The 26629-nt window shown below is 37.4% G+C and overlaps 1 protein-coding gene across 1 annotated transcript; it reads right to left on the bottom strand.

Moving 5' to 3' along the window:
• Positions 1-18524: 18524 nt before the first annotated feature.
• On the bottom strand, positions 18525-19192 carry LOC111448592 (14 kDa proline-rich protein DC2.15-like). Its single transcript, XM_023088276.1, has one exon. The coding sequence runs from the start codon at positions 19104-19106 to the stop codon at positions 18696-18698; it is 411 nt and encodes a 136-aa protein (XP_022944044.1). The 5' UTR covers positions 19107-19192; the 3' UTR covers positions 18525-18695.
• Positions 19193-26629: the final 7437 nt, after the last annotated feature.

Genomic DNA, 26629 nt, shown 5'->3' with positions numbered 1-26629 from the left:
TTCAACCCATAAATGGATCTTTTAAGCTTGCAAACCCTTTACTCGTGATCCTGTTCAATGAACCCCTCTGGTTGAGCCATATAGATACTCTCTTCAAGATTGCTGTTTAAAAAGGCTGTCTTAACATCCATTTGCCAAATTTCATAATCATAAAAGTGGCAATAGACAAGAGTATTCTAATCGATTTAAGCATAGCAACAGGAGAGAAGGTTTCTTCATAGTCCACCCCCTCTGTTTGGGTATAACCCCTTGCTACTAGTCGAGCTTTAAAGGCCTGTACCTTATCAATTTGGTCTTGTTTCCTCTTATAGATCTATTTCAACCAATAAGTTTTACCCCATTTGGTTGATCTACAAGTTTCCAGACTGAATTGAAGTACATTGACTCCATTTCAAGATTCATGGCTTTAATCCACTGATCTCTATCTTCATCATTCATTGCCTGTTTATAGGTCAATGGATCCTCAATGCCATCATCAGGTATGATGACTTGAGTTTCTGCCAAACCTAAGTAACGATCGGGTTGAGTTATAACCCTCCCACTACGTCGAGGCATTCTCAACACTTGAGAATGATGTGATTGACCAGAAGTGTCATCTCCATCAACAACTCTTGTTGAAGGACCAGCTTGATCAACAACTCTTGTTGTTCTATCAATTGCTTCGTTAGAAATCTCACTTAATACTAGTTTGCTACGAGGTTGATGATTTCTTACGTGGTCTTCCTCTAAGAATGTAGCGTTTGTTGATACAAACACTCTATTTTCTTAAGGGTCATAAAACAAACCACCTTTCGTCTCTTTGAGGTATCCTACGAATAGAACTAAATTTGAACGACGTTCTAATTTCTTGGGATTTTGCAACAACACATTGTTGGCTCATTGGCCCTTGATCTCACATTAATTAATTTCAATCAATTAATTGATTGATGTTTTGATGATAACAAACCTACTCTTAATTATTAACTATTTTCAGTTTTTTGAACTGTCCACAGTATACGGTCGGGAATAACGATTACAACGACTTTTCAATTACTCAAATCAGAGCTAAAACGAAGAAATTAGAGTCGAGACAACATACCTGACGTGATGATGTGGCAGCAAAATCAAAATGATGGACAAATAAAAATATATCAAAGTATGGCATTTATAATGTTGGAAGAGTAACAAACGGTGAAGTTTTTCTTATTATTATATTTCTAAATGAAATTATTTTTACAAAATATAAATTTGAATCTAACCGTTACTCACATCGATTTTTATTATTACTATATTATATTTATATTATTATATTTTAAAATTTTGGTAGTTACTCACATAATTTTTATTATTATTATATTATTATATTTATAATAAATTTTGAATTTTCATTTGACCGTTACTCACATAACTTTTTATTATTATTATATTAAAAATTTTAAATAAATGAATTTGGAAAATTTTCTTATTTATTTACTTTTAATCTCTACCTTCCATTATTCCTAACACAATCCAATGGTCAAATATTAATTCCTACATTTTGCCATTTTTCTCTTGTATATAAACTCATCTTCCCCCACATTTTAAAATACAACTTACATACATTCTCTAATCCTCATTTGTTCAAAGTCTCCATTGTTTGATGCTCTCTCCAAGCTTACAAGTTTATTTCTCTTCATCTTATTCTTGAGAGGGATTATTATTGTATTGTGAGGAAATAGTTGTGAGTGTCCCAAATTGTAAATCTACTATTTGAGAGAGTTGTGGTGTGTTATTATCAAACTCAAATACTTGTACCGGTTTGATCCTGCGCTGTGGAAAGGATTGAGTTTGCTCTTTAACTCGTAAAAAGAGCGGTGTAGCGGTTTGGCTCTGATCCGTGGAAAGAGTTGAGAAAGTTGTTTATTCAAATTCCCAAGAGGCGCTTGGGGAGTGGAGTAGGTCGAGTTTGACCGAGCCACTATAAAATTACGGTGTCATTTTCTCTAACTCTTTCCTATTTAATTTCAAAATTATTATTGTGAATTATTGCATGTTCTACTTGATTATTGTTTTGACTTGAATTATTTTGTTCTAGTAATTATCATCCTCTACATCTTTGTAAAAAATTTAATCATTAAAAAAAAAAATCACGTTTAACACTTTTACCGTTAAAACCCTATTCACCCCCCTCTAGGGTTGCCATACCGATCCAACACACATGTGCTTGACATCCCCAAATTTTGAAGTGACATAAACTACCTTTACGCCCTTTCCATAACTCATATCGTTTTCTAACTTATCATAGCCTTAACGTTCTTATACCTATCACAGACATATCATTACGTGAATGTACCTTAGTCATATCATCACAAGAACGTAACCTAACGCTATCGTTCTATCAATTCTAACGCTATCGTTCTATAAATCCTAACGCTATCGTTCTATCAATCTATCACAACCTATCCCTTTCTACCCGTAACCTAACCGTATTCTTTCATCAATCTCTCTTATCCATATCACTCCGGTATGTAACCTAACCTTAACGTTTCATGAATGTATTTTACTCCTATCGTTACATTTCGTTTTGTGCATCCTTCTCGTATCCTATCTCAAGCTTATCATTGAACACATTGTACCGTAATTATTATCAAACAATTCACGTATTATAACATATACATAACAAATATCGATCCACAGACAATTTACACATATAAATATATATGACACGTGCAGAACCACGGGGCACGTGTGTAATAACCCGAAAATAATAAATAAATAAAATAATTAATTAATTAATTAAATGAAAATAAAAATAAATAAATAATAATAATAATAATAATAATAATAATAATAATAATAATAATAATAAATAAAAAAAAGAGAAGAACGAAACGAAGCAGCTGCGTCAAGCAGCTGCTGTAAAGGGGGGATGAGGGGCGGCGGACGCGTAGCTGGAGGCGTGGGATGGATGAGTGGATGATTAGGGGATGTGGAAGTGTATTAGAGCTTGATTAGGCTTTAAAAAGAGAAAAAAACGAAGAATGGAGATGGAGAGAAACCCAGAAAACAGAGGAGAAATTTTTGGAGAATTCGAGTTTTTGGTTGCTTAAAATTGGACATCAATCGAGGGTAAAGGAAGAGGGGTTGTTGCTGAGGAATCTTTTGAGGAAAGGATACGGCCCCGAGCTGAATCGGACGGTAATTCGAAGGTAACGAAAAAACCCATTTCACCGAACCTTTAAATCTCGATATCTTAGTTCGTATTGTATAATAAGTTATGAAATAGGGCTTGTTAGAAACGTAATAAGGAGATCCATAAATTTNGAACAGATGACCCTAGTAAGAGAACTAGGAGTCAATGATGAATAAAACCTAAAAAAAACACCTGGAAAGATTAGTTATGAACTCTTGAATGATAAGCTAGCTACTTACTGAGTAATCTAATTACTCATTAAAATTATTATAACTTTTCTTTCCAGATTTAAATGATGCAGGCCAACCGAGGACGAGACCAGCGGACTGAAGACTACTGGGAATCCATGTCTGTGTCTGTTTTGTATATTTATGTTTTCGCTGTCAAGAATTTACTTCGGTTGTTTTAAGTTTAAATAGCACTGGTTTTAAATGTTTTACTGGATGTTTTTTTTTAAATATTTTGAGATTATGGTTGGGTGTTAGAGTATGTTGTCGTTGATGATGGTAACTCCTGTTAATCGCGTTGACGATGAGCGGGCGTTACAAGTTGGTATCAGAGCCTAGGTTATAGGTTCTGTAGACAGTCTAGAATAGACAGTATGGATCCCTTTAGTCCAGCCCAACGATATCTCACCTCGGTCAGGTAAGTGATGCATGACTAAATTGTATGAAAGAATAGTATGAAAGTTTAAAAGAATTGATTATGAATACTTAATTATGTGTATAACAGATATGGTAGTGTTAAAATGTTTAGACCCTAGAATGTCCAATGTGGACCTGGGGATTGAGGGGCATCCTATAGAAGGAACTGCTCCAGCAGTGGCGATTTCGGAGACTACTTCTCAGTCGGCATCTAGAGATCAGCCGACTGTTGTTATTACTCTGGAGGCCTTGCAATCGCTGATTCAAAGTTAAGTGAATCAAGCGGTGCAGAGCCGAATGGATTAGGTGGTACAGATAGCTTTTGCTGGTTTTGGAAGGTGGGCGGCTCCGACAGCACCTGTACCTAGCCATGTGACTCTAGTGCCTGAAGCACAAGTAGGTGTTCAGGTAGCGATACCTCCAACAATTTCGAAGGAGCTACCTGGTACAACGGTAGTGACAGAGGCACCACTACGGGTAGTAACCTATGGGCGATGATGTATGACGAAGGAAAGTGAATACATATGAAATTTTATGAAACTTACCCCGCCAACTCTTGGAGAAAAGGGACTGATCCTTAGGCAGCTGAATGGTGGCTGGAATGTACTGAAACAAAATTACATTCTTCAACTGCCCAGGGAGTCATAAGATGCTGTGCGTCATGTATATGTTGGAGGGACCAGCCCATTTTTTGTGAAACCAAAGAAGCCAAAGATGGAGGCTAGTGGAGTCCCAATTTCATGGGCGGCATTTAAACATGAATTTTGTGAGAAATACTATCCTGCTCTAGTAAAACTATGAAACCGAAAGGTCTTTATGCAGCTGGAGCAGGATAATATGTCAATAGAGGAGTATGAAGTGAAGTTCACACAATTATCCAGGTTTGTTCCTCATATGGATGCTACTGAGAAAGAAAAGACAGATCTCTTTATCCTTGGTTTGAGGACAGAGATGTAGGGATTAGTGTCTGCCCATGTTTTTTATTAAATTTGTTACTGCTTATAATACTACTGTGGAATTAGATGCTGCCACCCTGGAGAGTAATCGGGGTTTCAACGGTCAGAAACGACCAAGTAGTAAACAAAAAAAAATTCACTTAGATATTCTCAAGTTTGCGACAGCAGGCAGTACTACGACAAGTAGATCATCGGTCTTCTTTAGGTGATAGGAAGGCAATATGTGAAAAATGTGGATTGATGCATGAGGGACCCTGTACTGCCGTAAACAAGACATGTTATAATTGTGGTAAGAGCGACCATCTTGCCAGAGTGTCGTAATGCAAAGAATCCTAGTGTGGTATGTGCGAGAGGCTCTAGGAGGGGAAGGAGGTCAGTCGAGTGCTGGAGGATAGCCTCAGTCTCGAGGTAAAGCCTTTGCCACGACGAGCAAGGTAGCGGAGAATGCCAGCTCGGTGGTGACAGGTACTTTACCTATTTATAGCTACTTCTCTTATTCTATATTTGATTCGGGCTCAACGCATTCCTTTGACATCGTTGTTCGTTAAGCCCGAATTCAAGTAGAGCCTTTAGGTTATGAGGTTTTGGTCTCTACACCTTCAGGAGCCATTGATGACTCGTGAAAATGTGAAATGAGATAAAGTAGAAGTATCTGGCTAACCATTAGATGTGTTGTTAATGATGCTAGATATCTATGATTATGACATTATTTCGGGCATGGATTGGCTATATGTTCATCATGCCAGTATCGATTGTTATAAGAAGGAGATAGTTTCACCTCCTGATGGGAAAGAGCTTCCGGTTTCAGGTTACGAAGCCGGGAAGTGTTTCCAAGACAATAATTGCTCTAAAGGCTAGAAAGTTGATTAGGCATGATGTTGTGGCGTTCCTGGCTAGTGTGGCAAAAGTGAGACGAGTTGATACAGATGTATCAGTTGTATCTGTAGTGAATGAGTTCCTGGATGTCTTCCTGGATGAGATGCCTGGTTTGCCACCAGAGCGGGAAGTCTGTAGTGAATGAGTTCCTGGATGTCTTCCTGGATGAGATGCCTGGTTTGCCACCAGAGCGGGAAGTCAACCTTGACATTGAACTTGAACCGGGGATGACACTAGATGCCTGGTTTGCCACCAGAGCGGGAAGTCAACCTTGACATTGAACTTGAACCGGGGATGACACTTAACTCTAAAGCTCCTTATAGGATGGCCCCCACGGAATTGAAAGAGTTGAAAACCGGGGATGACACTTAACTCTAAAGCTCCTTATAGGATGGCCCCCACGGAATTGAAAGAGTTGAAAACCGGGGATGACACTTAACTCTAAAGCTCCTTATAGGATGGCCCCCACGGAATTGAAAGAGTTGAAATTGCAACTGCAAGAATTGTTGAACCAGGGGTTCATACGACCTAGTGTGTCACCGTGGGGAACTCGTGTTGTTTGTGAAGAAGAAGAACGGTACACTCCGTCTCTGTATTGATTATAGGGAGCTGAATAAGGTGACCATTAAAAATAAGTATCCCTTGCCGCGAATTGATGACTTGTTTGACCAGCTTCAAGGGGCAGCGGTATTTTCGAAGATTGATCTTCGTTCTGGTTATCACCAGATAAGAGTCAAAGAAGATGACGTACCGAAGACAGCTTTTCGTACTCAGTATGGGCATTATGAGCTTGTTGTGATGTTCTTTGGCTTGACTAATGCCCCTGCAGTGTTTATGGAGCTGATGAATCGGGTATTCCAGGATTTTCTGGATTCTTTTGTCATTGTGTTCATTGATGATATCTTGGTTTATTCCAAGACAAACGATGAACATGCAGAACATTTGAGGAAAGTTTTGTTGGTTCTGCGTAAACAAAGATTATATGCCAAGTTCTCAAAATGCGAGTTTTGGCTTCAAAAGGTAGTATTCCTTGGTCATGTGGTATCCAAGGATGGTATAACTGTTGATCCAGCAAAGGTGGAGGCAATTATAGGTTGGGTTCGACCAACTACAGTTACTGAGGTGAGAAGTTTTCTGGGTTTAGCCGGATATTACAGGCGCTTTATTAAAGACTTTGCAAGGATTGCTGCACCACTGACTCAGTTAACCCGAAAAGGGAAGAAATTTGATTGGAGTTGAGCTTGTGAAAGTAGTTTTCAGTAACTCAAGGAAAGATTAGCGTCAGCCCCAGTGCTTATTGTACCTGACGGTACTGGAAACCTAGTAATTTATAGTGATGCCTCTAAGCATAGGTTGGGGTGCGTACTTATGCAAAACGGGAGAGTTATTGCTTATGCCTCTCGGCAATTAAAGGATTATGAACGCAGTTACCCAACTCATGATTTAGAATTAGCTGCTGTGGTGTTTGCTCTGAAGATATGGAGACATTATTTGTATGGTGAGAGGATACAAGTATATACTGATCATAAGAGTCTTAAATATCTGTTCACCCAGAAAGAGCTCATCATGAGGCAACGTTGGTGGTTGGAATTGGTAAAAGATTATGATGTGGAGATCCTACATCATCCTGGTAAAGCTAATGTGGTAGCTGATGCCTTGAGTTGTAAGACAGCTCACTCATCTGCAATGCTAACGAGACAACACAACATTCAGATGGAGTTTGAACGAGCCCAGATAGCTGTCTTGGTCAGGAAAGCGGCAGCTCAGCTAGCTCTTATAACTATTTGTCCGACGTTGCAGGAACAAATTATTCGGGGTCAGCAAAGGGACCCTTATTTTTCAAAAGTTGTGAGGCAACTTGAGACTGAACAAATCAAGGATTTCTGGATAACGGGTGATGGATGTTTGAAGTGGCAGAACCGAACTTGTGTGTCAAATGATGTAGAGATCAAGAGGAAGATTCTATCTGAGGCGCATGAGTCGCCCTATACTGTACATCCAGGTGCCACAAAGATGTATCAAGATTTGAAAACATGCTTTTGGTGGCCTGGGATGAAGAAAGATGTTGCTGAATGTGTGAGTAGGTGTTTAACTTGTCAACAAGTTAAGGCACCCAGATAGAAACCAGCTGGATTATTGCAACCTTTAAATGTGCCTCAGTGGAAGTGGGAAGAAGTGACTATGGATTTCATTACAGGACTACCTAGAACCCAGTTAGGGTTTACAGTGATATGGGTCGTTGTGGATAGATTAACTAAGACAGCCCATTTTATACCGGGTAGGTCTATATATTCGGTTGACAAGTGGGCACAATTGTATTTAAAGGAGATTGTAAGGTTGCATGGTGTACCAGTTTCTGTTGTGTCAAATAGGGATACGCGGTTTACTTCTCGATTCTGGAAGAGTCTTCAGGAAGCCCTTGGTATACAACTGAAGTTTAGATTAACGTTTCATCCTCAAACAGAGGGACATACTAAGAGATTAAATCAAATTCTTGAGGACATGTGTACATGATTTTGCTGGCGGTTGGGACACCTACCTGTATCTGGTTAAATTTGCCTATAACAATAGTTCTCAGGCAACCATTCCGATGATTCTTTTTAGACATGTTATGGATGGAGGTGTCGAACTTCGATTTATTGGAATGAGGTAGATAGAAAATAGTAGTTGGATCCAAACTTGTTACGAATGGCCAATGAGGCGATACAGAAGATTAGGAAAAGAATTCTGATCGTTCAAAGTCGTCAGAAGAGTTATGCTGATGTTAGAAGGAAGGACCTAGAGTTTGACATGGGGAACCACGTGTTCCTGAAGATTGCACCTATTCTTGAAATGTAGAGTTTGATATAGTAAGAGGGGAGAACTTATCCAATGTTTTATTGAACCTTCGTGATTCTCGAAAGAGTTGGGCTAGTAGCCTACATACTAGCATTGTCACTAGCATTAGAGGCTGTACATAATGCTTTTTATGTTTTGATGTTAAGTAAATATATTGAAGATCCTATGTATGTTCTTCGTTATAAAGATTTACCGTAGAAGAGAATCTAAGCTACGGAGGACAGACTATTAAGATTTTGACACGGGAGATGAGATTTTTGCGTAGTAGAGACATTACCTCCATTAAAGTTTTATGAAAGAAGCAATAATTTTGGAAAGCTACTTGGGAACCAGAAGAAGAGTTAAAACTCGAATATTGACATTTGTTCCTAGAGTTAGGAACTTTCGAGGACGAAAGTTTTTAAAAGGAGGGTAGAATTGTAATAACCCGAAAATAATAAATAAATAAATAAATTAATTAATTAATTAAATGAAAATAAAAATAAATAAATAATAATAATAATAATAATAATAATAATAATAAAAAAATAAAAAAAAAGAGAAGAACGAAACGAAGCAGCTGCTGTAAAGGGGGGATGAGGGGCGGCGGACGCGTAGCTGGAGGCGTGGGATGGATGAGTGGATGATTAGGGGATGTGGAAGTGTATTAGAGCTTGATTAGGCTTTAAAAAGGGAAGAAAAACGAAGAATGGAGATGGAGAGAAACCCAGAAAACAGAGGAGAAATTTTTGGAGAATTCGAGTTTTTGGTTGCTTAAAATTGGACATCAATCGAGGGTAAAGGAAGAGGGGTTGTTGCTGAGGAATCTTTTGAGGAAAGGATACGGCCCCGAGCTGAATCGGACGGTAATTCGAAGGTAACGAAAAAACCCATTTCACCGAACCTTTAAATCTCGATATCTTGGTTCGTATTGTATAATAAGTTATGAAATAGGGCTTGTTAGAAACGTAATAAGAAGATCCATAAATTTGTAGAAGGAATCAGGATGAAATTCGAACCGTAGAAGGAGGATATGGCTTCGGGATATAGTAGGTATTAACAGAAAAGATGGAAAAATTTCAGAAAAACGCAAGGAAGAAGAAGAAGCGCGTGCACTGCACGCAGGCGCGTGAGGGCCGCGACTGGGCGTGCGACTGGCGTGCTCCTGGCGCGTGGGACAGACACACCGAGGCGCGTGAGGGCGCGTGAGGGCGCGTGAAGCATCAGTTCGGTTCCCGGTTTGTCCCGTTCGATTTTTTTTTACCTGTTCTACCTAGATTGACCTATACTTACCTTGAAAATGGTGAAATATAGGTCTACTTGGAAGGAATTGTGTTGAAATACCCTATTAAATGTACAATCAAGAGAGAAAGGGATTCGAAACCAGGTAAGTAGCGTATCGACCTTTGAACTAGTTCTTAACTTGTTTTACAACATGTGAGTATGTTGTTTACCTGATTAAGAGCTTAATAAGTTATGATGAGCTTTGATGATAGTTCGTGTTTATTGTATATTGTGACTGCTTGCCTGTGATGTAAGCGTGATATAAACGATTGTCAGAATGTTCTACGTGTTGATCATGATACATGTATGAAAGCATGCAGTAACTGTGAGTATGTTATGCATGTTAATGGAAAGGTTATGACTCTAGATATGCTTATTGGTGGTTGAGCTATGGCTTATTTACTGGGTATGATAGTCTACTAATTCCCGCGGAGTTCCTGGCCAACGCGCTGTGTGCTAAGTCAGGGAGCATGAGTACTCCTGACCGTTGGTATATGAGATAAACAGGCCGCCAGAGCAATTAGTAGACGGGCCGTATTTGACCGAGAGCGAGTCTTACATACGAGTCCGAAAATTCTAGATAAGCATATCGAGAGAGAGTCAGTAACCTAGCTGGAGGTAGCTGAGATACCTCATTAACGAACAGATGACCCTAGTAAGAGAACTAGGAGTCAATGATGAATAAAACCTAAAAAAAACACCTGGAAAGATTAGTTATGAACTCTTGAATGATAAGCTAGCTACTTACTGAGTAATCTAATTACTCATCAAAATTATTATAACTTTTCTTTCCAGATTTAAATGATGCAGGCCAACCGAGGACGAGACCAGCGGACTGAAGACTACTGGGAATTCATGTCTGTGTCTGTTTTGTATATTTATGTTTTCGCTGTCAAGAATTTACTTCGGTTGTTTTAAGTTTAAATAGCACTGGTTTTAAATGTTTTACTGGATGTTTTTTTTTAAATATTTTGAGATTATGGTTGGGTGTTAGAGTATGTTGTCGTTGATGATGGTAACTCCTGTTAATCGCGTTGACGATGAGCGGGCGTTACAACGTGTCAACAACAAATATAACCATGCAGATAGTAAGGTCACTTACCTGGCCAGCTTAAGTCGTTGTAACAAATGTGATGTGATTTGCTAGAATTCATATAAATGATTGACATTTAGTTTCTAACTCAAAGCTAAACCATTGTAAGAATTCGAATATCTAACTATAATTGGCTGTGATTTCTAAAAAAACAATAGGATAAAAGAAAATGAAGACGTAAATCTCCCTGTGAATTACAACTCTCTCTCTTTTTTTTTTTTTGTCAACTAAATCTGACTCTTATTATTTTTCTGTTTTTTTTGGAGTAACGGTTGCTTTCTGGCTTAAGGATGGGTTAAGGAATTATAATTGTGCGAAGGGATGAGAGGTTAGCAGAGAGGAGTGGGGAAATGTTGTTTTATTTTGTTTATTTATTTATAATTATTTTTTATTTTTTTATTTCTTTATTTATTTTTGGGCTATTACAAAATCCTTGGGGCGCTTGCTTGGACCCTCTAATCAAACTAATTTGTAACGACGTCTGGAAGTCAGCGGAACCCCATAGTGTCATGTACTATTCAAACTTTATAGCTTGGCTAATTATCATAGGTTTAATGTATGGAGCATAGCTGCAGAGTATAAACTATTTATTGGTCTGTTTTTTTTAGGCTTCAACTCTAGCCGACCAAGGAGAGACTTGAAATATAAATATATCTAAGAATAGCTCAACAATCCTCACATTTGTGTAGATCAAGGTAGGTCTTAAACAAAGATACTCTAATTTTTCATACGTTAATAACTTCGCCTACGAAATGGCTTTAATGTTGGCTTGGTTGGATGACCTGTATGATGTATGAATGACGAATTTTTCATGATTTTTTGATGAATCGACGTCAAAACCCCCATTTTACACCACGAAAGTAACCTCAAAACCCTTTATACACCTCAGGAGTTGGTTTTAGACGAGTCCCTTACGCTAAACACCGTCGGCAAGGAAGACGGAACGACAGACTTTCGAGCTTCTCCAGATCTAGGAGTGTGAGGTCCTTACCAACGAAATCTGTACCAAAAACGGGGTTAGGATGAACCGGCTCATCACCGCGCACAGCCCGTCATCCTCGAACGGCCCGTCACCCGTGAGCGATCTGTTAGCCCGTGCCTCCACCCGAGACTCCTACACATGCGTTGCTCTCTGATTGTGCCATGTGGCACGTCTGCAACGCGGCTCCTCTCGGCTTCGGCGGCTTAATCGGCTCTGCGGCTACTCCTCGGCTCCGGCGGCTTATTCGGCTCGAGAAACCTGTTTCCAGCCCGTTGGACACCGTTCTGACCCTCCCGAACCTGGTTTCGACCCTGTTTAAGGTAAAATGGAACATTTTAAGGTCGTATTTCACAAATTCCAGTTGGGAATTTATTATTATTTGTGAAATACTAACGAAAGTGACTAATGAACCAATTGGAACCAACCACCAACAGAAGCGTAGAACGTCCACGAGGAGCTAGGAGCTTACGTTATATTCTAGGGAGTACTTCGGCTAAGGCCTACCAAGTAAGTGACTCACCCGTCGTAGGTTACGCATTAATTGCTGTATGTTGGCACGTGCCCGTGGATATGCACGTGTCATTAAATTGTATGCTAGCTTAATGTGCTTAAGTACGAAATCATGTGAACGTGAATGAATGTTATGTATGCTGCTTAGTTGATGTGATATCTTATGCATGTAACGATGTGTGGCCCTTGTACGATTATGGCTTGTTTGTATGAATATTTGAATGTAACTGTATGAATTGTATGACATGAAATACGATAAATTGCATGAAACATAACCCCGCTAGGAATATGTATGACATGTAACAAAATGAGAATGAGAATGACATGTAAGCATGAAAACGTGACATGGGGTTATGTTCATTAATGATAACTGTAGGACTAGTGGGACCTCATGGATATTGTGTGTTCATGCATTTGGGGGGATACCCCTACCCCATCACGAGGGTACGGACGCGTACATCCAATGGCAGGACAACGATCGTTATGCCTTTTATAGCGCTGTCGTGACGGTTCTAGTTCTAACGGGTCCCGGTATAAGGGGCTCCAAGAGTATGCCCACAGGCTAGGGACAGTAGCCCAATGGTGTGCAAACTAGCCGGTGAACCCATACTCGCACGTATGGGCTGCGTGTAGAGTATATGGTACACATCCACGATTACCTGTTAGGATTACACCTTAGGGAAAACGAAACGAAACAAAATGAAAGAAAGGTCCTATCATTTCATTGCATGTGTTTGTCGCATAACCTCGATAGGGAGTCACTTACTGAGTATTCTAGAAATACTCAAGCCTCGTGCTACTTTACTTTTGCAGATAAGGGCAAGGCATCCATGTGACAATGACGGCGGCATCGTACATCCCAGGACCGTGGCACATGTATAGGGTAGTTGTTTGTTTTTTTCCATTTCGTAGTCTAGGCTTAATTTGGTTGCATCGTTAGTATAGGTTAGTATAGATTGAAATATATTTGCATAATAAACCATAGGGTAGAATAAAACATTCATTTTGGACTGTTAAACTTTGATAACATGAAACTCATCCTTGTTTCAAATGAAAACGAGTTTGCATAAGATATTAAAAGAATGAAAATTTGTAATATAAACAAAAGTCTATCGAAACTCTCTATAACAATCACTATGTTGCTTAAGATGTCTTTGCCTTTACCCAAGAAATAGAAAATATTGAGTAAGAAACATATTTAGTAAATAATCATACTTCTAGGCTGAGGAGATACAATCATAAACGAAGAAGTGCCTAGAGTTATTCCAAGCTTAAGGTTTGTGTGTTATTTCTTAATCTCCATACTATCATTTATTTTATTTCTAGCCAACGCCAATTTGGAGAACACGATGAAGAAAAAAGAAAATAGAGGAAGTCGATTTGGAGTTAGTTTTAGAACTATTCCTCGATGAGTAGGATAAAACGAACATCAACTCAAGAAATTTAGTGAACCCGTCACATGTCATTGTTATGACTGTTTGCATGTATTATGTGATGCTATCTATGTTAGAAATTACGCTATGTCCTATTATGTTCTGTTATAAGCTATGCTATAATATGACTATACCATGTTACCAGTGGAATTATATTTATGATATTGATGATATGATTCATAAAACTCCATACGCCAAGCTATGTAAATTATGTTAATTAGGGAAGATATGACAATTATTACGTATGCGTGTATCATAGACTTGTTATGTCATGAATGAATGGAGGTATGACTTGAATCATAAACTTGTGCCATGGTTTTAAGCTATGGGGACCTCATGCATTTATGTGTGTCATTTGCATCAGGATACTTTCCCATTGTGATTAATACGAATGCGTACATTACGATATCTATGTTTGTCCTGATATTACGTGGGTCCTTTCTCTATGTGGTTTTCGGTAGCCTAAGCGTGCACTAACCCGACGAATGAGGCCTAGGAAATATATACGTGAGTCTGTCTTGTGAGACTATGTGCACGTGCGTAGGCCGTATGTATGAAAGTACTACACATTCAACCCTGCCCGGACTAAGTTTAAACCATATCATGATTGTTTTATGAAATGATAGGTCCCACCATATTGCAATTGATTGCATTTTTTTTTACTTCCATAGTGGGATTACTTATGGATTATTTCTTAAAATACGAAGTCACATGTTACTCTTCCTTTTTAGTTAAAAGTAAGGCACTCGTGTATAGATGACGGTGTCTTGTGAAGGCAAGGAGATCGAAGCTAGGGTAGTTGCATTCATGTTTGTTTTAATAGCCCTTTGTTAGATCACGATATCACATTTTTTTTAATCTCATTTAAATTCACGTTAGCTATTTTCTGCTATATTGTCATAACAATATTGTTTTTAATGAATTTATTATGAACGTTTTAGTCCACATCATCGTTTATGAAATATTTTTATAGACTTTTCCACACTTATTAGTCATGTCATGCATGCAGTGGTATCTATATTTGATTAGGAAAATTAGGGTCACCTAAAAAATATGGAAAAGAATGTTCACTTGCCCGAGGATGAGGTAGGGATCTGAGTCTGACTTGTGAAGCTTCGATAAGTCATATAGGCCTAGCCTTGTCACTACCTAGAGTACCACAAGTGGCACCATCGGTGCCTCTAGTAGTGTCGGTCCCCACTACGACTACTCTAATGTGGGAGACCTTTCGTGAAATAATAGAGACTATGACAACCAAATAACTAGCGTAGACAACCAGCAACCCTAAGATGATATAAGAGATAAAATAATTATGAAATTGTAAGGCAAACAAACTTCGTATCATCAATAGGACCTCTAAGGACCTAACCATGGTAGAGTTATGGCTATCATTGATGATGATATTTCATCTACTGAAGAGTTTAGATTACCATAAGGTATCTTGTGCATCGTTCAGGTTTTAGGATGATGCACAAATATGGTGACAACAAACGTAGATGTTTCTCCGTCCTAATGGTCTGTATTAAAACAAAGAAGGCAGAGAGATTCATCATATACTTGGATGAAGGTGTTTGACTCGACATAAGCTTACTCAGTAAAGCTATTCATTAAGATTTTCTCAACTCGACCAAGGTGGCCTCAACCTAAGTGACTTATTTCTAGCCTCGATGGCTTAGGCCTCGACCTTGACTCTAAGATCATCCCTTTGTCATGGCTTTCTAACACTGCATGGGAAACAAATTTTGATTTGTTAACTTATTTGATTTGGTTGTGTGTTTCTCGTTTTTTTTTTATTCACTCATTCCCATTAAGGTTTAGCTTCTCCTTTAGTCTCAAGTTAATGTTTTATGTTACGATCCTAAATTTCTACATACTCAAATTCGCTACTAAGTCTCATGCTTGTCTCTTAAATGCGGAATATAGCCCTTATATACTCATCATAAATGACGAAAAATTTAAAACACATTTAGAACACTTCAAGCTACTAGAACACATTGTCGGTCTTACGTGTTTCAAACCATAACGTTGGAATTTAAAATTAAAACAAAAACAATTACAAATGAAATAATTTAAAGAATGAAATAAAAGCGTTTTGTACTGACCTAAGACTAAGAATTTAAACATGCAACATCCTATGCACGTGCCACAGTATCTATATCTGGTGTCGTCGTCGTCCGTACATGGGCGTATTGTCTTTACCTGAAAAATGATATGTGGCACATAGCCTGAGTATTTCCAAAAATACTCAGTAAGTCACCCACTGTTGGGGTCATACTGATGCAAACACATGCAACATGCTCTTGGGATTGAGCTCTAGCGCATCTAGGAGTGACCTCCAATCTCGAACAAATTGGATGTGTAGTACTTCTTTACACACAACCCACACGTGCGAGTGTGAATCTGTAACGACCCAAAATTTTCTACTTAATTTAAGGTTGCTACTGTATACGTACCATAAACATTGAATGCGGAAGATTTCATTTAAATTCCATAAAACATAACCTTTATCTTAAAACACAGCCATGGACTTGCGTGTTTCGAAAACATCTTTAAAACGACGGAAAAAAAGACACGAAATAAAATAAATATGCGTTTAAGTTTAAAACATTTTATTCTAGCCTAAGTCTAAGAAAATAAATACTACTATTCTATGCATCTGCCATGGTCTCGAGTTGCAATGCCGTCGTCAGCCAGACAGGAATGCCTTGCCTTAACCTGAAAAATGTAGTAGCACTTTGCTTGAGTATTTAAAGAAATATTTGGTAAGTGACCCCACTATTGGGGTTAAATGCAACAATCACATGCAAAGAAATGATAGGACTTATCTTTCATTTCGTTTCGTTTCGTTTTTCATACGGTACTGTCCTAACGGATATTTTGGACATGTACCATATACTCTACACACAGCCCATACGTGCGAGTATCGACTCACCAGCTAGTTCGCACACCGCTGGGCCACTTTCCTTTTCCGGTGGGAATACTCTAGGAGCCCCTTAGGCCGGACACCCGCTAGAACTAGTTGTTAGAGAGTATTGACAAGGACCATTATATTCTTTTTTCATTAAAATGTCTATATTTAATATTGTCAACCAAATCCACTTTTTAATCGTATTGGATAAAAATTGACCTTATATTTAATAAAAATATCAACCCATCATATTAATAATAATCCTCTTTCTCGTTTAAAATAGTAAATTCTTATACGACGGTTTAAATATTCTGATAAATTCCCATACACTACGAGATATCACGTCGGGTTGGAAAAGAGAACGAAACATTTCTTAAAATAATATGGAAACATGTCTCACAGACACATTTTAAAACAGTGAGACTGACGGCGATACGTAATGGGCCAAAGTAGATAATCTCCGCTAACGTGAGCTTAGGCTATTACAAATGATATCAGAGCCAGACACCGAGCGGTGTGCCAACAAAGACGCTGGCCCCCAAGGGGGTGGATTGTGAGATCCCACGTCAGTTGGAGAGGAGAACGAAGCATTGTTTATAGAAATGTGAAAACCTCTCCCTAACAAACATGTTTCAAAACCGTAAGGCTGACGGCGATACATAACGAGTCAAAATGGATAATATCTACTAGCCGCGTACTTCGGCTGTTACACTGACATCCATATTTTCATTAAATTGAGGTCTCTATATTTTTCGTCAACATCGTCATTTAAAACTTGAGTGTTAATATTACTCTCTTTAATATTTCGTCATGAAAAATTTGAAGTTAAAGGTTTTTTATCATTTCATACAAGTAACACAGGTGAAACAAGATTTGAGGTTTCAAATATATGCATTGTCAAATTTGTAATAAGACACAAGAGAAGAGACAATAATTAAATAAAGAAAGAAAGAAAAGAAAAAGAAAAAGAAAAAGAAAAATGTAGGAATTATCTCTACAATTTGCTTTTCATTGACCCTGACAGAGAGTATTGACAAGGACCATTATATTCTTTTTTCATTAATGTCCATATATAATATTGTCAACCAAATCCACTTTTTAATCGTTTGTTTAATAATTGACCTTATATTTAATAAAAATATCAACACATAATATTAATAATAATCCTCTTCCTCGTTTAATATAGTAAATTCTTACACGAGGGTTTAAATATTCTTATAAAATTTTCAAAAGTTCCTATAGACTACGAGATATCACGTCTGGTTGAAAAAGAGAACGAAACATTTCTTAAAATAATGTGGAAACATGTCTCACAGACACATTTTAAAATAGTGAGACTGACGGCGATACGTAATGGGACAAACTAGATAATCCCTACTAACGAGAGCTTAGGCTATTACAAATGTTATTAGAGCCAGACACCGAGTGGTGTGCCAACAAAGACGCTGGCCCCCAAGAGGGTGGATTGTGAGATCCCACGTCAGTTGGAGAGGAGAACGAAGCATTCTTTATAGAAATGTGAAAACCTCTCCCTAACAAACATGTTTTAAAACTGTAAGGCTGACGGCGATACATAACGAGTCAAAACGGATAATATCTACTAGCCGCGTACTTGGGCTGTTACACTGACATCCATATTTTCATTAAATTGAGGTCTCTACATTTTTCGTCAACATTGTCATTTACAACTTATTGTTAATATTACTCTCTTTAATATTTCGTCATGAAAATTTTAAAGTTAAAGGTTTATTATGATTTCATGCAAGTAACATAGGTGAAACAAGATTTGAGGTTTCAAACATATGCATCGTCAAATTTGTAATAAGACACAAGAGAACAGACAAACAACGTTGTTTATTTGCTAAAACTACGTACCATTATGTTACATTGCATTGTAATGAAACTATAAAAGGATGGTGGAATTCTGAGAAGATTTCCAAACCCATCATAACACGACCTACGACCAAACTAATAATTTAAACACGACATTGAAATGGAAAATTGAAAAAGAAACCAGAAAGGGAAATGAAAGGATTTGGTTTCAAGCAGGGCATTGGAAGCCAGACGGAACCTTCTTTCCACAGTAGTTCAAAAGCAAGTTGAGGGAAACTGAGAGGTCAATCTGGAGACCCAAGGCTCTGGCCTTCACCGCAGTGCAAAGGCACACAGCAGCGTCTAGGTCAACAAGGCCTTGGATTAGGGTGCAACATGGGGATTTTGGTGGTGAGCCGATCACTACGTGCACTAGACCGTCCAGCAAGTCGGCGCAGACGCCGAGCTTGAGGGTGTCCTTGGGGCACTTGAGGAGTGATGGTGGCTGCCTTGAAGGGGTGGGCTTGTGGGGCTTGGGTGGCGGCGATGGGCAAGGGACATACGTGGAGCTGACCATGGTGAAGAAGAGGAGGTTGACCAGGAGGAGGAGGGCAATGGGTGAAGAGAGCTTGGAAGCCATTGGTGGAGAGATATTGAAGGGTTTGTAGGTTTGTGCGATGGCTTGTGAAGAATTATGAGAAGGGTTAGGGTTTTTATAGATGGGGTTTGGGAATTTGTTGTATTTTAACAAAAAAAAATTCCTTATAAATTGCTGGATACAAAACACCCAACTTTATTAAGTTTTGAGGAATTGATTTAAGAGAGATGAGTTTTCAATTAGTTTGTTTATTTCTAAAATATTATAAAAAATGTCAAATGGCCTGCTAAATAGACCAAGGGATGTTTGATAATAAGATATCAAATATTTTTAAAAGAAATTACTGTGGTATGTATGATAGAAGCCCTTCAAGACAAGTGGGTAATAGATGATAATCTAGAAATTATTTTTATCACAACAATGGGTAACAAATTATTTTTAGACAAGTGAGAAAATAATTATTTTACTGTGGTTGTCATGGCTTTCTAACACTACATGGGTAACAAATTTTGATTTGTTAACTTATTTGATTCGGTTTGGTGTTTCTTGTATTTTATTTTTTATTCACTCATTCCCATTAAGGTTTAGCTTCTCCTTTAGTCTCAAGTTAATGTTTTATGTAACGATCCTAAATTTCTACATACTCAAAGTCGCTATTAAGTCTCATGCTTGTCTCTTAAATGTGGAATATAGCTCTTAGATACTCATCATAAATGTCGGAAAATTTAAAACACATTCAGAAAACTTCAAGCTACTAGAACACATTGTCGGTCTTACGTGTTTCAAAACATAACGTTGGAAATTAAAATTAAAACAAAAACAATTACAAATGAAATAAAAGCGTTCTATACTGACCTAAGACTAAGAATTTAAACATGCAACTACCCTATGCACGTGTCATAGTATCTATTTCCGATGTCGTCGTCGTCCGTACATGGGCGTCTTGTCTCTACCTGAAAAATGATATGTGGCACACGGCTTGAGTATTTCGAAAAATACTCAGTAAGTCACCCACTGTAAGGGTCATGCTGATGCAAACACATGCAACATGCTCTTGGGATTGAGCTCTAGCGCATCTAAGAGTGAACTCCAATCTCAAACAAATTGGATGTGTCGTACTTCTTTACACACGACCCACACACGACCCACACGTGCGAGTGTGAATCTGTAACGACCCAAAATTTTCTACTTAATTTAAGGTTGCTACTGTATACGTACCATAAACATTGAATACAGAAGATTTCATTTAAATTCCATAAAACATAACCTTTATCTTAAAACACAGCCATGGACTTGCGTGTTTTAAAAACATCTTTAAAACGACGCAACAAAAGACACGAAATAAAATAAATATGCGTTTAAGTTTAAAACATTCTATTCTAGCCTAAGTCTAAGAAAATTGATATGAACCACAACCAAGGAATTTCCATACCTCAAGGTCCAATTACAAGGACGGGAGCTAAGAAGCTACAACAAACCTTAAACAATTATATTCAAGCTATGGTGAGCTCATCAAAGAAAATTCTAGAAGACGCAGGAGACCTCCCTTATATGTTGTGCAGAGTTGCTTCAAAAAAGAGATGAATTAAATGCACTTTAAGTTGCATTTAATGAACTCTGCTGAATTTATGAAACTAGTCCAAGGATGAGTCAATAAGCACATTTTATTAATTGCATTATTTAATTATAGTTTAACTATTTGTTTGTCATATTTAAGCTAGTTTTAAATATAGAAGTTAAGGTTATATTGTAACCCACATAGGTTACTATATTCTACCATTAACTAGCCATTTTAATACGGAGGTTATAGTATTTTTCAATTACTAGCCCATTTAATTTGGGAGTTATGTATCACATAGGTTAAGGTTGTAAGGGCTATATAAAGCCTCCTTTTCTTTGATTAGACATCAGATTTTGGAATTAAGAATAAAATTTCTATTTAAGCTTGGTTGAGAGCTAAACTTTCTTTGCAAATTCTTGGTTTAGAACTGGCATGTAGAGTCATTCAAGTGGTATTGATCAAACCTCTTGTGGAGTGATTCGAATCACGAGTTTAGAAATGAGTTTTCTTTACTCTTGATCTTGATCATCAAGGTAATCTGAATCTTATTCTCCTTGTATTGATTCCTTATCCATATCATTTTGGTATCAAAGCTTTAGGCTCAAGATCGGATATATGTTTCATTGCGCTTATCTCTTTTAATTCTCTTATAATTGTTTTTTCTCAGTTTGGGTAGAATGTTCATATTCTATCACAAAAATATATAACAAAAAAAAAACATTTCCTATGTTTTTTAAAGTGTTAGAACGGGATCTTATCAACACTTCACTCTTCTTTAAGATCTTCTAAATCAATTTTCTTGTTGGTAAATTGATTAGATTTTGCGGATCAGAAGCAAAAAAAAACGATGGAAAGAAAGAAAGCTTATTATGTTAAATGTCTTTCTTTTTTCCTCTTGATTATTATATGTAACTCTCATAAGTTACTACGTCTAAATTAGTCCTTAATCATTTTCTTTTTTTAATTCGTTTCTTTGTCGTTATTCGGATTTCTCCTTCAATACCCTTGTTTATGTGTTGAGTGTATTGTCTATTCACTTTCAATTGCACTTAGCTCTATAACATAGCTTGTCTCACATCCCAATTTGTTTTTTGGAGTGTGATTTATGTGTGCTCAATTGTGAGGGTGAGTTTGTAAGGGAGTGACACATTGATTCGAGTGTTGAGTGCTAAACACGAGTGAACTACATTTACAAGTGTATACACGTGAGGAAGCGCTTGTGAGGTCTTTTCTTTTCTTTTCTTTTACCTTTCTTTTGTAGCATGGAAAATCCAGACGACAATACTGACATTACTAATGCACGATTGAGAGAAGAACAACAACGAACCATGGAAAGTCTAATTCGAGGAATAGAAGAGTTGACTGATCGAATAGGAAGATTGGAGATTCAAAATCAAGCTCGACAGAGGATTCCACTACCTACGCCCTCAACCGATACATATGAGTCTGTCTTGTTAGACTATGTGCACGTGCGTAGGCCGTATGTATGAAAGTACTACACATTCAACCCTGCCCGGACTGAGTTTAAACCATGTCATGATTGTTTTATGAAATGATAGGTCCCACCATATTGCCATTGATTGCATTTTTTTTACTTCCATAGTGGGGTTACTTATGAATTATTTCTTAAAATACGAAGTCACATGTTACTCTTCCTTTTTAGGTAAAAGTAAGGCACTCGTGTATAGATGATGGCATCTGGTGAAGGCCATGAGATCGAAGCTAGGGTAGTTGCATTCATGTTTGTTTTAATAGCCCTTTATTAGATCACGATATCACGTTATTTTTTTTTATCTCATTTAAATTCACTTAGCTATTTTCTGCTATATTGTCATTACAATATTGTTTTTAATAAATTTATTATGAACGTTTAAGTCCACGACATCGTTTATGAAATATTTTTATAGACTTTTCCACACTTATTAGTCATGTCATGCATGCAGTGGTATCTATATTTGATTAGGAAAATTAGGGTCGCTATGGATGTTATGTATCACCAAAGATTTAATGTTAGGAATCATAGATTTAGCTACTTATATATTAGATAACATATTGTGCCACCTAAAAAAAGTGGAAAAGAATGTTCACTTGCCAGAGGATGAGGTAGGGATCTGAGTCTGACTCGTGAAGCTTCGATAAGTCATATAGGCCTAGCCTTGTCACTACCTAGAGTACCACAAGTGGCACCATAGTTGCCTCTAGTAGTGTCGGTCCCCACTACGACTACCCTAATGTGGGAGACCTTTCGTGAAATAATAGAGACTATGATAACCAACAACCCTAAGATGATACAAGAGATGAAATACTTATGAAATTGTAAGACAAACAAGCTTCGTATCATCAATAGGACCTCTAAGGACCTAACCATGGTAGAGTTATGGCTATCATTGATGATGATATTTCATCTACTAAAGAGTTTAGATTACCATAAGGTATCTTGTGCATCGTTCATGTTTTAGGATGATGCACAAATATGGTGGCAACAAACGTAGATGTTTTTCAGTCCTATTGGTCTGTATTAAAACAAAGAAGGTAGAGAGATTCATCATATACTTGGATGAAGGTGTTTGACTACTCAGTAAAGCTATTCATTAAGATTTTCTCAACTCGACCAAGGTGGCCTCAACCTAAGTGACTTATTTCTAGCCTCGATGGCTTAGACCTCGACCTTGACTCTAAGATCATCCCTTTGTCATGGCTTTCTAACACTGCATGGGTAACAAATTTTGATTTGTTAACTTATTTGATTCGGTTGTGTGTTTCTCGTATTTTCTTTTTTATTCACTCATTCCCATTAAGGTTTAGCTTCTCCTTTAGTCTCAAGTTAATGTTTTATGTAACGATCCTAAATTTCTACATACTCAGAGTCGCTACTAAGTCACATGCTTGTCTCTTAAATGCGGAATATAGCTATTAGATACTCATCATAAATAACAGAAAATTTAAAACACATTCAGAACACTTCAAACTACTAGAACACATTGTCGATCTTACGTGTTTCAAAACATAACTTTGGAATTTAAAAATAAAACAAAAACAATTACAAATGAAATAATTTAAATAATGAAATAAAAGCGTTTTGTACTGACCTAAGACTAAGAATTTAAACATGCAACTACCCTATGCACGTGCCACAGTATCTATATCTGGTGTCGTCGTCTTCCGTACATGGGCGTCTTGTCTTTACCTGAAAAATGATATGTGGCACACAGCCTGAGTATTTCCAAAAATACTCAGTAAGTCACCCACTGTTGGGGTCATGCTGATGCAAACACATGAACCATGCTCTTGGGATCGAGCTCTAGCGCATCTAGAAGTGACCTCCAATCTCGAACAAATTGGATGTATAGTACTTCTTTACACACAACCCACACGTGCAAGTGTGAATCTGTAACGACCCAAAATTTTCTACTTAATTTAAGGTTGCTACTGTATACGTACCATAAACATTGAATGCGGAAGATTTCATTTAAATTCCATAAAACATAACCTTTATCTTAAAACACAGCCATGGACTTGCGTGTTTCGAAAACATCTTTAAAACGACGGAAAAAAAGACACGAAATAAAATAAATATGCGTTTAAGTTTAAAACATTTTATTCTAGCCTAAGTCTAAGAAAATAAATACCACTATTCTATGCATCTGCCATGGTCTCGAGTTGCGATGCCGTCGTCAGCCAGACAAGAATGTCTTGCCTTAACCTGAAAAATGTAGTAGCACTTTGCTTGAGTATTTAAAGAAATATTTGGTAAGTGACCCCACTATTGGGGTTAAATGCAACAATCACATGCAAAGAAATGATAGGACTTATCTTTCGTTTCGTTTCGTTTCGTTTTTTATACGGTGTTGTCCTAACGGATATTTTGGACATGTACCATATACTCTACACACAGCTCATACGTGCGAGTATCGACTCACCAGCTAGTTCGCACACCACTGGGCCACTTTCCTTATCCGGTGGACATACTCTAAGAGCCCCTTAGGCCAGACACCCACTAGAACTAGTAAACGTCATGGCAGCGCTATGCAAAGCATAATGATCGTTGTCCTACCATTGGATGTACGCGTCCGTACCCTCGTGATGGGATAGGGGTATCCCCCCAAATGCATGAGCACACATAATACATGAGGTCCCAAAACTTTTCCATTTTCATTATCCTTTAATACAACTCCGCTAGCATTATGTACATATCCTGTCATTTTTCATATCGTTTTAGATATCGTTCATCATTCATATCATATCGTTTCTCATTCTTCAGTTACGTGGTTATACTTCATGTCATTTATCATAATTTCATGTCATTCATATCATGCTGTATACACACAATTTAAGAGACCTAACATAACGTTCTATGCTTTTATCATAATATTGATGGTGTTAATATAACACATGCGGAAGCAATTTGAATCTGAGGCACTTTTAGAACATCAATTATAGTAAATAACTAGCACGTTCATAAGTATTAAAACTTAATGAGTTTGAATACTAACCGTTTGTAGTTCAAATTCCTTTTTACTCACGAACTGGTTTCGAACCACCACTAGTGTCTTCTCCACTATCCTCCGGCCTTAGAACGGGATTGTGGAATCAGGTGAGTGACTAAACTTGGGAGGGATTTTGATATGAACCACGACCAAGGAATTTCCATACCTCAAGGTCCAATTACAAGGACGAGAGCCAAGAAGCTACAACAAACTTTATACAGTTATATTCAAACTATGGTGAGCTCATCAAAGGAAATTCTAGAAGACGCTGGAGACCTCCCTTATATGTTGTGCAAAGTTGAGGTTCAAGAAAGAGATGAATTAAATGCACTTTAAGTTGCATTTAATGAACTCCGCTGAATTTATCAAATAGTCCAAGGATGACTAATAAGCACATTTTATTATTTGCATTATTTAATTATAGTTTAACTATTTGTTTGTCATATTTAAACTAGTTTTAAATATAGGAGTTAAGGTTATATTGTAACCCACATAGGTTACTATATTTCACCATTAACTAGCCATTTAAATATGGAGGTTATGGGTATTTCTCATTACTAGCCCATTTAATTTGGGAGTTATGTATGACATAGGTTAAGGTTGTAAAGGCTATATAAAGCCTTCTTTTCTTTGATTAGACATCAGATTTTGGAATTAAGAATAGAATTTCTATTTTAGCTTTGTTAAGAGCTAAACTTTCTTTGCAAATTCTTGTGTTTAGAACTTGCATGTAGAGTCATTCAAGTGGTATTGATCAAACCTCTTGTGGAGTGATTCGAATCACGAGTTTAGAAACGAGTTTTCTTTACTCTTGAACTTGATCATCAAGGTAATCCGTTCCATATTTTCCCTTGGGTTGATATCGTATCAGATTTTGTATATACGAAGAGAGTGTTTGTCTCAAGGTTTTTCACCAACGAAGACCTTCCATGTACCATGAGCACTCTATTTATAGAGTTATGTTTGCATGTTCATGCAATTTTGAGATCACCAAATTTTGACTCTCAAAATTCCACTCAAATGTTTGGGATTATGTGGCAAGCATGCAAGTTTTGTTAAACCAAATTTTGACACCTCAAAATTCCACTAAACATGGATTTTTCCATTAAATGAAGTCAACATGTTGACTTTCTTCATTTTAATTCAACAATTAATTTGAATAATTAATTTCAAATTAAAGTCATATTATATGATTAATTAAACTATTTAATTAATATTTAATATTAATTCATATGCCAATCCCAATCAATTCCGACACATATTTGATTAAGATATTTAGCACCGTAGTTTGAAAATCTGAAAATCTGAGTCAGTGTACCCTATAAGGATCAGATCCTTAGCACCGTACATTAGCATATAGTCCCTCGTTCTCCTAAGATACTTGAGGATATTCTTAACGGCAGTCCAATGAGCACGTCTCGGTTTAGACTGATATCTGCTGACAATTCCCACAGCATAGCATATGTCGGGTCGGGTACATAGCATGGCATATATCAGACTACCGACTGCTGATTCAT

Source organism: Cucurbita moschata, unplaced genomic scaffold (genome assembly GCF_002738365.1).
Source record: "Cucurbita moschata cultivar Rifu unplaced genomic scaffold, Cmos_1.0 Cmo_Scf00001, whole genome shotgun sequence".
Taxonomy (NCBI): Eukaryota; Viridiplantae; Streptophyta; class Magnoliopsida; order Cucurbitales; family Cucurbitaceae; genus Cucurbita; species Cucurbita moschata.
Note: the sequence above shows the minus strand (reverse complement) of the source record. Positions and strands in the feature narration are given on the sequence as shown.

What these genes read in the sequence shown, in the direction of transcription:
- LOC111448592 (XM_023088276.1), bottom strand. Translation starts at nt 19,106, where the DNA reads ATGGCTTCCAAGCTCTCTTCACCCATTGCCCTCCTCCTCCTGGTCAAC.